At 38.6% G+C, this 12,815-nt stretch overlaps 1 protein-coding gene across 1 annotated transcript; it reads left to right on the forward strand.

Annotated features, from left to right (window-relative positions):
- Window positions 1-4,516: 4,516 nt before the first annotated feature.
- Window positions 4,517-6,412, forward strand: LOC113587409 (5-hydroxytryptamine receptor 1B). Its single transcript, XM_027026063.2, has one exon. It carries the CDS (start codon window positions 4,603-4,605, stop codon window positions 5,755-5,757), a length of 1,155 nt encoding a protein of 384 aa, XP_026881864.1. The 5' UTR covers window positions 4,517-4,602; the 3' UTR covers window positions 5,758-6,412.
- Window positions 6,413-12,815: the final 6,403 nt, after the last annotated feature.

Genomic DNA, 12,815 nt, shown 5'->3' on the forward strand with positions numbered 1-12,815 from the left:
GCGACTCTAAACGCCTCGAGCGTGAACGGGGCGACGCTGCTTAAATGGGTATCTGTGCTAGCAGAGGGACCGCCAGACTGTACATCGGAGAGGCACGTCTAATTTTCAGTGGATAAGCGGTGGGAGGAGGTCTTGTCTGGGAACGGGTTGAGCATAAAGTGCCTGGTGGGGCAATGCCTGGACATCCTGAACATCTCCATTTGCTGTTAAAGATATTGTGTTTAGATGGTAAATGCTTTAAGTTCCTGTGACTTGCTGTGATTCTTTAATTCATCTGGTAATATTACATTGTTATCTCTACATCAGGAAATGATAAAAGGTTTGGACATATGTCAGCGAATACTCATTAGTTAAATGTTAGTAGCAAAATAGTAGTGTCTGAGCCACTTCTGGTAAAATGTAAATCTGCTTGAATACACTCACTGTAATATTCCCAGGTATCCTTTGCCTCCACAGTTGCCCAACATCTGTCTTTGACCCGCTTGTGTGTGGTGAGCATATTTCCCAGCTTTTTGTCATTGTTCTGCTGATACATTTGAACATTTTTATTAAATTTGTTGCTTAAGTTTTTTTTTTTTTTAAAGGCAGTTTGATTGCATACATACTAACTAACTGTTGGTACATTCTTGTACAGTCCAGCAGTATAAGTGTAGTCCTGTGTGTCATTTCCATGAAAATATGAGCAATATCATGGAAAAATAAAGACTTTATAATGATTCTAGTGTACCTTGTGACTTTTGGCTTGGATGGGGATGAGAGCCTAGCTGGAGGTAGTGATTGCTGGAAGGTGCCCCCTACTGGAGTGGAGTACTGGATGAAGGTTTCTGGGAGCTTGACTACAGCTTGTGGGTGTAAGAGATTGAGGGGGTCTGTTTGCAGGAGTGGAGCATTGGATGAAGGATGATTCCAGAGAGGTTGCAAATGCAGTCAACAACAAAGGCACAATTTATTGTGGGGATGCTGGGGACATGCCCCCCCCCCCCCTCCCCTTTATGAAATGGCTGATTTTCATTCCTCTAAGGAAACACAAATTTGAGGGGCAACAGATGTTGAATGCAACAGCTGGTTCATATTCTTGTCCCCAGCACTTTTCAAAGTAAAGTTATACCCAAGGTCAGTAGTATTCAAAAGCACATATGTCAGTTTGTCTGGTATAAATACCAGAGTAAATAGCCTAGAGCTTTTTGTAGTTCTTACTTGATTCATTATATGGGCTAGATAGTCATTATTGGGAGATGTACTTAAACAATAACATTTTCCTGAAATCATTGCTGTTGTATTATACTTTAATTGTATACTCAACATTCTTAAGCCTTTCTGCAGAAGCCTTTCTGCAGTTTTTTATACACATAAGGTTAAGGTAATATTCCCTTGGTTGTCCTTATATGGTCATATATACCAAAAGGAATAATAAGGAAATAAGGAACATCTATTGCAAGGTGCAGCTCACTATTCTTAATTTGTTACAGTAACACCAAATTATCACTCAAAACTATTTCTATTAAACAGTGATTGCCTTGTTGATTTAGTGTGTGGTCTATAGCCCACTCAAAATCAAAGCATTTCAATTATCAGTGATTGCTACTGTGTGTATGCCATTCATGTTCATTATCCTACTCCTAAGTGGTGTGTTTAAAGCTGTAATTTGTAAATGCATGTATTTATATTTCTTTTGTAAAACTATCAGCGTTGATGTAATAAGTGGTAAAAGTAGTGGGAGATTTTTTTTAATAACTAATATAATATGCAATGAGAACTATTGGATATTGTTCTATGCATGCATTGTACATGCATGGGATAAGCTAGCTACACAGTGAAGCATCAGTTCTGATCATGTATTCAGAATTGGTAGCTTTTGTTCGATTAAAATTAACCCTGGTGGGAATTGTTTTGTTAGTGCATTTTTTTTTTAGAGCAAGTGAGAATGCTGCCTTTCAAACCCTAATGTACACCAAATAAGCAGACCAAGACCCCTTGAGCAGGTTGGTTTCAGTCCGCTTGAAAAACAATTCTGGTATGAGCACAGTATGGTCCAAAGGCATCAAACAAACCAAACTCAGGACATGATGTCACAAGATTGACAATAAGAACTGATTGGTGGTAACGAAAATGAGCAGAGAGGACAAATGTGGGGCAATGAGGAGGTAAAATGCCTCACTGACATTTGGTACTGTAGGAGCAATGATTTGACTTCCCTGGAGGGCAAAGAGTTCTCATGCCTCACTGATTAAGCAAAAGCATTAGGAAGTTACTGCATTGTTTCCACTAAGTAACATAGGCAGCCCAATAACATAAAATAGCCATAAAACAATTCTTCTGGACAGGACACCACTTAAGGAACTTTTTGTACCTCAGTATGCATGACCTTGTTTGATCTGGCAGACTAGAATGGACTAGTGTACTCTATAGACTCAGAGTTTTAAAAAGGAGAAAAACACTGTCATAAGCGATACAGTTGCTACACTGGAAATTTCAGGAGACATTCATAGATCCTGTAACATGTCATGTGTTGTTTGTGTAATGATATTGTTTAGTATGAAAGTGTAATCCATTCCATGCCCTAAATTATATGTGAAAAATACAAGATATACCAGGAATTAAAATCCTGCCTGAAACAATGAGATTATTTTCAATGTTGTGTTATTATACCTGTTACATGGCAAGGACATCAAATGGAACTTGAGATGGGAGTGAAATGGAAGGTGGCCCATAAACCACTGCTGCTGGAAGGACCAGCTAATCAACACAGAGGATCAGATATGACAACGATATGAACACTGCGGTGTTTCATGGTGCAATCAAAAATGGTAGGTCTGTTGATCTCTTATCAACAATTTTAGAATTTAACCTTTGGTTTTAGTTTCTCAGCTGATCCCACTTTGAATGTAGCTCAGTGAATACGTGCCAAGAAACCACTGCATACTGCATGCAGCAATCTGGAATTAGTGTACAAAGGTCTGTTTCTGTGATTCTCAGAACATGGTCCAGGAGACTGAAGCTTCCAGCCAGGCTTCTTAGTCTCAAGGACAACACTGAATGTAATTAAAAGCTTTTCCCCAATGTTGGCATGATATTCTAGTTTTGACACTGTGACATTACACAACAAAGAAAAGTTCTGTCATTATTAAACTAGTCATACTCTGTATAGTTTTTATAAGTCATTTTTAAATGTAAATAATAAATACTCCCTTTTTTTAAACTTGATTTTATTGATGTATGCTGATGTTTTACCTTCTTTATACATCTTACATTATTCTTGTCTTCTTTTTCCAATTTCTTTGTTATTAAACTTTGTTAACAATTTATCCATGAGTGTCACAGAAGTTCTGTCAGCTAGGAACATTTCTCAGTTAAATTTGAGAGTTCAAAATTTCTTTCAGACATTGAGAAAATTATTAATATTTCTATGGTTACTTTATTGCAACTATCAAGTTCATCTCATTCTGAGACTATTTGTCATGTTGGACTGGTCTGGGCCAAGGGACTCGAACTACAACTATAAATGTACCCTAAGAAAAAGCTTGTCTTGTAAACCTTTCTTGTAGGCTATTGCTCTAAGGAGAAACAGGTTAGGCCTGTCCCTAAAAGCAGTAAATTAGTTTTAGTGGATATTAACAATTACTGTATCCAGTGTTTCACAGTCCCAATTTAGACGTCTCCTTGCACTGAAGGGTTTTTAAATGTTTTAAGGACTCTATTCACCTCATCATTTACTTCTCCTGCCACTTAGGAGATAAGTCTGGTTAGATATGTCAAAACACTAACATGTGATTTGAAGAACTAGGCAAGACTAGATGTGTAAAACCTTGTTAAATTGCCGTGCTAGAACGAAATTTAGAGGAGCTGTCCAATATCCTGAAGAAAATCACGTGCTGAAACCTATTTAGCCTAAGCTATTTTTTCACATGACTGTTTAATGGGACTCAAAGTCGTCAAAGCCAAATTATTATATAGGTTGCCTCGGTGTCACACTGAACAGCAAGCTGATCAAACCCTAGGGCATTATGACCCGGTAGATGGTGATGACTTTGGAGAGTGAGTACTAGCGCGCACTGTTAGCGCCCCCAGTGTATTTTCACGTAGCCAGGGCGCGCTGATTGCATAAAGCTGAGTGTGAGGTTCCAGCAGCATCATTAGAACTTCTGAAGTAGGTTAGGCTACAGCATGACCAGTGATGTGCCTCAAAAAAGCTCATAGAAGTAAGGGCGAAGTAAAAAAGAACAAGGCTTTCCCTCACGGCTGTTACTCGCAAGTCGCCTGCTTTACGCACGGTTAAACATAAAGACCAACTCACTTGAACAGCGTGGAATACAAATATATTTTCGTTCGTGTTTCGAAGTTGTCTGTATGCAGTTGCGGGAGACGAACGGAGTATGCTATATGACATATAAAGGAAAAACTGAGGAAGATTCTGAAGAACAGGGTTTACAGTTTTGTATGTCGGGTTGTTTCACTGATGTTCCTGCGATGCGACGAGAACATGTACAACACATTTGCTTTCCAAGACCAAGATGACACGAAAAAAACCCACAGAGGATAGACATTTAAACGTAATGCCTGACGCGTAGAAACGAACTTCTATATCTGCGTTGGCAACGGTGGATGATGGAGCGATCCAGTCAGTTCAAACCAACAACTGTCATATATGGGGAGCTGTTAAACATTTCATCCAATTACACCGATTCAAATTACACGGACAAAACAGAAGAAAGTGATGGAAACCTCGTTGTCCAAGCGACTGTGGCCATATTATTGTCTCTGTTAACATGTGCGACTACATTATCAAATGCATTTGTCATTGCCACAATTTATCAGTCAAGAAAACTGCACACTCCTGCAAACTTGCTGATAGCATCCCTTGCTGTCACAGATCTCCTCGTGTCTGTTCTGGTGATGCCTATAAGCATTCTATACACGGTAAGTCACACCTGGACACTGGGACAGGTCATGTGTGATATATGGTTGTCGTCGGACATAACATGTTGCACCGCGTCCATTCTGCATCTGTGCGTAATTGCACTGGACCGCTACTGGGCTATAACGGACGCTGTCGAATATTCCAAAAAGCGCACTCGTTCGCGCGCGGCCGGCATGATTGCCATTGCCTGGGTAATCGCCATTTCCATCTCTTTGCCGCCTTTTTTCTGGCGTCAAGTGAAAGCGGAGGAGGTTACGAGCTGTAACGTGAATACTGATCACATTTTCTATACTATTTATTCAACCTTCGGAGCATTCTATATCCCCACGTTACTTCTGATCGCACTATACGGCAGGATCTATGTAGAAGCCCGAAAGAGAATTTTGAAACAGTCCCCCAAAAAAACTGGGAAGAGACTTACTTCTGCACACCTCATTACAAATTCACCTGGCTCCGTGGCATCGACAACTTCTTTAAATTATGGAACGAACGAAACGTCCTCTTGCGATGCAGTGGTCTCAGCAAACAACCAGGTGAAAGTTACGGTGTCCGATGCGCTTTTGGAGAAGAAGAGAATATCAGCTGCCAGAGAGAGAAAGGCAACAAAAACTTTGGGGATTATATTGGGCGCTTACATTATATGCTGGCTCCCGTTCTTTATATATACGCTTTTAGTGCCTATTTGTACAACTTGCACTTTTTATCCGGAACTGTTTGATATATTCACTTGGCTGGGCTACTTAAACTCGCTGATAAACCCCATAATTTATACAATGTCTAACGAAGACTTCAAACAAGCATTCCATAAACTCATACGCTTTAACTGCTGCAGGTCTTGAACTAGTGCTGCATCCCAAAAGCTTGGTAAAATACGTGATGGGTCATTATGATGTTAAATCACTGTTATGTAAGATGGGAATCAGATGATATAAGGTTGCAAGGTGAAATCAGCGGGAAAAAAATGAATAGCTCTTTATCAGTGAACGCATCATTATTAAATTCCATACTCAGAATGGCACGTAAATGCAAGGTCTAGATTTGAAAAAAAAAATTGATTAACATAACTCGGTGAATACAAATGGATTATCGGTTATCAAAATCTCGACTTTTCAAATTTTACCACATTTTCCGTGAATTTTTAAAAGTCTCAGAAGTGCCCTTTATTTTAAGTAATTCGTATTCTAGCATATGCGTCCATACAGGAGAGCGTTAAATTAGGCAATAGCTGGACCGGAAAGCTAAAATCTCAGCATAAAGTCTCAAGAGAAAAAGTCTTAATCAAAAGAGCATAATGTCTGAAATGTGTAGTCGGGGATTGATGTTATTTTTTTTTTGCCGTGAACTAGGACTGTTGTTCTAAATGTGATTTCACAGAAAAGACATCTGAAATAGCCTATAATTTTAATTGCTCAATTTCAAACGGCTCAGTTGTTGAGACAGTTCTACTATTTCATTCAAATGAATATAACAAAAAAGCCATTAAATCTACTATATATGTGTATGGGATATGTAGGTTTCTTGACTGTGTGTGTGTGCGCGTGTGCGTGCGTGTGTGTGTGTGTGTGTGTGTGTGTGTGTGTGTGCATGAATGCATTTTTTAATGTCTGGTTGTATCTTTGCTTTTATGCTTTTTTGCTATTTATGTATTTATTTATTTATGTTCATTAGCTTATATGGTGGGTAGTTTTTGCTGGCAGCACTGATCTTAACTCTGAAAAATTCTGGTGGTCTAAGAAATCAAGCCTACTGCTGAAAATGGAAACCTATGGCTGAGGACACCATTCTTTGTCAACATGTAACAACAGTTGCATTCCTTCAAAACAAGTTTGCATTTGTGAAAGTGTATGTGGGACAATGGAAAATTATCAATATTGAACTTGACCTAATACTGATCATAAATGACAAGACTGTAAATCAGCTGTAAGTTTGGTATGGTGCACAATACAATTTGATGGTATCCATTTATCCAACAAAAACAGAGGTCAGCACGCACACTTAGCAACGCATCCCATTTCCAGTAGAATAAAGCTGCTGTGTTGTTTTAATGGAGGCCATGTTTCAACATAGCTGATGCTGTACTATACGCTTTTGTGCATATAAGCAATGTTCTGTAACTAAGTTGGCAATGTGGGCTAAATTCCAATCCGATGGATTCAAATGAACTGCTGCTATTACAAACCATGAGAAAAAATGAATAAATTTCAAAAATGTAATTGAGATTATGGTAATTTATTGAAAAGTGGTTCAGATTTTCATGTTGCAAAGCATTGAATTTTATTTTAAGACCAAGTGCATATGAGATAAGTGATTAATTTGCTTTCACAATACTCAAAAATACATATAGGCATTTCTCCTTTCTCTTTTATTAAATTCACAGCAACTGCATTTTTATGCATTTTTTTTAATTCAAGCCATGTTAACCCAAGAACAAGACCCCAATTAACACTTGGCACAGTGTCTCAATTTCATTTTCTCTTGCTGTAAGAAATGGTTGAATTGGAAATGATACAATTACACTAAAGGTAAGAAGCTTTTCAAAACAAATTTGGGCATTCAGAACAATAAAGAATGCTACAAGGTAATGTGTAGGAAATTAATGTTTGGGATCTCTGAGATACAGCATCAAACTGACTCTCATAGAGAAAATCATCTTTAATGAATCAGAGTGGAAAGGTGGCATTTCACCTCCCTGGGGAGTTCATTTTCACAGCATTTCTTCTGTTCTCTAATCACAAATCTGCGAGATGAGATTTCTCCCATACCTCATGATCTGCGCTGAATAATGCTGCTTGTATAACCTCAGACATGGGAGGGGTAAAACACATGGTCTTCTTGGCGCACATTTCAGTGCCAAGCTCATTAGGCCGCACTGATAGGGTGAACGAGGTGAACATGAAGAACTGAAATGAGAGCAAGCCTAATGAGGGAGGAGTAAACAATCATGTTTGCCCTCAGTGGCCAACAGATAAACACCAACATCAGGTCACGTAAAGGGGGGAAGAGAGCCACACAACTTCTATTGAACACAGACAGACATGTAACTCTTCCATACACCGGGCTGCTCTTCATCAGGAAGTTACTGAGACACATGTCTTCAGGTTGGCTGTTGTTCAAAGAAAATGATATAATAATATTAATAACCTCTCAGGCAAAGTATTACAGACATTTCAATCAAATTCATAAACCGCTGGAAGCTGCACCTTCAGCTTCATTGTTCTTGGCAAAAACAGAAACTAATATCCTGTGTCTATGATGCAGCTCTGCCTCATACACACTTGGTTAATTTCCAGACTCCCACATGATGCGACAGTTTCCATGGTTTCATCCTTTATTAAGAATTAACAGCAGGCTTGATGGCTACTGCTTCATTCCATTTGAGTCCGTGAGAAACTGCAAACTACGGCTTCCTAATGGAGTCATTTTGCACTTGCAACTTTGAATTTTGTGGCAAAGGACCCTTGAGCATAAAATACCCAAGCTCAGCCTGTTCTTGTAAAAAATCCTATGGAATTTGCTCACGTTCCTCATATTGCACCCCTCTCGTCCACAAACCTGATGATTACGATGTCTGCGAAGCTACTATATGGACATCATCATTACCCAAGCCCAAGAGGTCACAGCATCTTTAAAATACTAAACAGGAAAGATCCTGTTTTCAGAAAATATCAGCTTCATTTACTGACAATAAAGTATTATGAGGTTGACCCATTCCTACCCATGGTACCGCCAATTGTGTAATTCTGTCATTTTACAGCAAGCCATAGCAGAAGTTCAGTGAGTGAAGCATACACATCTGTACCCATCTAAAAGGGAGAGAGAGAGAGAGAGAGAGAGAGAGAGAGAGAGAGAGAGAGAGAGAGAGAGATATGGCAAGACTGAAAGAAAAAAATTTTAAGTTTTATGATTAATGAGCCATTGTATCACAATGTATCCATACAAACTTTTTTTTTTTCAATTTAAGGAAAAGTGTTAATCCAAGTCACACATCTGGTGCAAGATTATGACTTGAACCATGACTGTACTTTATGTATGTCATCTGGCATTTTGACTGAGCACTTACTCAGTGGTGTAGGTTGTGGAGCATGCTAATCAATGATCGCTTAAATCATTTCTTGGCGAGGTCTCTGGATCACTGGCTTTTAAGTGAAACTTCTGGACCCAAGTCAGAGCTCTTCTGCCAGCTCTGTTCTCTTGTTTTCTCCCTCAGTCCTGGTCTGGTATCTCTTTGCTAGCTCCTCTCTGCCTCTCAAGAAAATATTATATTCGATTACAGAACTAAAGCATATTACATTGTAGATGCAGAGTACTCCCATAGAGGTTGTACAGTAAACATTGTAAAGGTTCCATATAGTATATCCAAACAGGTTCATGCAAAATTAAACAATATATAAGAGTATGTTATCTGCTTTGTTGCATTGTGCAAATTATATATAAATATATTAAACTAATACACACACACACACACACACACACACACATCAGTATTCATGGCCACTGTGTCTCCGTCTTTTGTGTGAGTTGTTTATTTACCTTCACAGAGACTCTGGTCTAATGTACTCATGGCCACTCAGTAGCCCATTGTGTCCTACAGATGTTCCTCGTCTCCCCTGCCTCTCATCTCTGCATCAGGCACTGGCTATCTTTGCCTCCGTACTGTACAGGAACAATGGGCCACTAATGAAGAGAGAGGTGGGGAGAGAGAGAGATAGAGAGAGAGAGAGAGAGAGAGAGAGAGAGAGAGAGAGAGCATGTGATAGAGATGAACCTCATTTAATCTACAATTTATCTCCTTTTTGAAGTATATCAAGTATATTGTCAGTTTGTAGAATAAGAATTTGTGTCTATACATCCATTACTATATTAACATCATACTGTTGTGGGTATAATAAACATGACTTTGCTACTTTTGATTTATGTTAATACAGTCATAACCATGCAAGTAACTGACAGAAATTCGGTCCTTTATTTGTATGCAAGCAATTGCCATCAGTTATCACTTCTGAAATGCCTCTCCCATTCCCGGAATACGTGAGGAAAATAAATAAATAAACAAATAATTGAATAAACATGCAAAATATTGTTTCTTCTTCTAAAATCCCAGTTTTTAAATTATCATCCATATTTGTAGCACTTGTCTACTTTTAAATTGCTTATGTTTCTCAAAGCAGCTCCTCCTCGGCTGGTCTCTACTGCAGACAATTTACAGGTCATCTGCATAAGTCGAAAAAATAAATGGGAAGCCAGTAAGTAAGAAAAAGAATACCAAGAATACCCTGGCTTACTTATCACTTTTCTTTAGGCAATAAAACATGTGGACACGCCATGAATTTCCACCAGTACAGACAACACTGTCCACTCAGCTATACTGCCAGAAAGCATATACTTGTAATCATAAGCGGTCACTTATGTGTAACCAACAGAGCCATGTGATGTGGTCATTGCAGGCATCCTCTCAGCCTCCAGCATGGCTGAGACCAGGTGCAGTGGAGATAACAGAGTAGGAATTTGGCTGTGGCCTTGGGAGGACTGCATTAAATGGAGATTGTTTACTGGCAGGCTCTGCAGAAGTGATGCCTAGAGGCTGGTTTCATGCATTCACACAGACTACAGCTCAGCATGGCAATGAGGACCACCATTTATTGTTATCTCACTGAGCCAACAAAGAAGTACTGCATTTTAAAATCATTTGATCATGTGGACAGGAATCTATCTCACACACACACGCACACGCACACGCACACACACACACACACACACACACACACACACACACACACACACACACACACACACACACACACACACACACACACACACACACACACACACACACACACACACACACACACACACACACACACACACATATGGTAGTTAAGGTACTTGACTTGTAATTGGAAGGTTGTTGGTTCAAGCCCCACGATTGCCAAGTTTCTATTGTTAACCCTCAATTGCTCAAGTTGTACTCAGTCATAATTGTAAGCCACTTTGGATAAAAGTGTCAACTAAATGCTATAAATATATAATTTGGATAGAGGTCCTTCATCAGCTGTGCTAGAAAAATGCACTTTAAGTGTCTCAGTCTAAAATGTCCTGTTTCTCTGGAAACCTGGAGTACTTAACAGCAACTATACGTCAGTTACTCCCTGGAATCATGTTCATACATGTGTATATACATATATATCCTTCCAGTGCATGATCATATCTTTATCTTTTACGTCACAATCAGGCCTTCTACCAGAGGCCCTGGGGGTTTGCACAGTATTTTTGCTGTTACTCTTAGGACCGCACTCTTCAGGACTGCGATTAATATTGTCATTGCTGGGATCTGTTGGAGCCACTCCATCTTAGGGGTTCGTGGCCCCAAATGCCCCTATCACCACTGGAACAACCTTGGTGTCAATCTTCCACATTCTCTCCATTTCTTATTCCAGTCCCTGGTATTTTTCTTATCATATTCTTTTCTTTCAATGTTTCTATGACTTGGGACCCCACAGATCTATTATCAGTGCTGTTTTCTGCATCAGGTCCACAATCATATATATATATATATATATATATATATATATATATATATATATATATATATATATATATATATATATATATATATATATATATATATATAGAGAGAGAGAGAGAGAGAGAGAGAGAGAGAGAGAGAGAGAGAGAGCGGGGGGGGGGGGGGGTGGCTTTGTCAAAAAAAGCTGCCTGGTTCAATTACCATTGAACTTCAATTACTTCAAGATTCAAAATAAATGTGCTGTCTTCCAGTATCCCTATCTCAAACCTCTTAAGCCTTCACTGCTATATATTAGAATTTAGGACCTAAATAATAAAAATATATCTTTTGCTCTGACAGTACTCAGGCTTATGGGCTTACAAAAAGTAATATCCTGAATATGCCTTGTTTTCAGATGTTATGAGCTTTTGAAAAGGGGATTTTTATATTCTCAGTGGTTGTAAAAGATTTCAGAAATTAGTTTGTAGCAATTTGTCATTTGAAGAAGTTTATTTTAAGTGTTCATAAACTGATTTTTGAGACTAGCCAGAAGTGAAAAGAGATTACTGATAAAAGCAAATAGCTTTGTTGATTAAACTAATGACAAAATTATGGATTTATCCACTGTGACTGTGGCTATTTTCACTATATACACTTACCATACACTTAATTAAAACCCTCCTGAACTCACTGGGCTATTTATTAGGTACATGGAACTTATAGGTACGTTTTGGTTTCTTATAGGCTACATAAGGTTCTGCACATTTAAATACCATATATGGTTATGCTAATTTGTTCAACCTTGTCAGTAGATGCCTTTGTCTGCTCTCAGTATAAAAAGCAAATTTATCTCCCACTATATATGGATATAAATATGCACAGAGTAAGAAAGATTATATATTTAGATTATATATACTGATATATAGATTATATATGGTAGTCGTGCTTTACAACAGATAAGCAATATTATATAATTCTACACCTATAAAATACACCTATGTTATTGGAGCTGTGACATTATGGCAGGCAGGGCAGGATTCAAAAGCATTGTCCAGTGTTATTTATTTGAAAGAAGAACAGAAACATAATCCATGGACAGAAACACCTGAATACATGACACATGAAAAACACAAAGTTAGGTTAACCAGGAAGAAAAATGCTGAGGTAAGTCTAAAAAAACACAAAGAGAAATTAAGAACATGGGAACAGAGAACAATACGGAAAAATGAACAGGCAAGAGTGAGATTACATTCGGGTCGCCCCCCCCAGTGCAACAGGGGGAGGTGAATAGATGAAGAAGACACAGGAACAAGGTATATAAATACACAGGGCAATTAAAGCAAATGGGAAACAGAAGAGATTCTTCAAGGGCAAGGAAAACCAAAACAAGAGGTG

The sequence above is a fragment of the Electrophorus electricus genome, chromosome 8 (genome assembly GCF_013358815.1).
Source record: "Electrophorus electricus isolate fEleEle1 chromosome 8, fEleEle1.pri, whole genome shotgun sequence".
Taxonomy (NCBI): Eukaryota; Metazoa; Chordata; class Actinopteri; order Gymnotiformes; family Gymnotidae; genus Electrophorus; species Electrophorus electricus.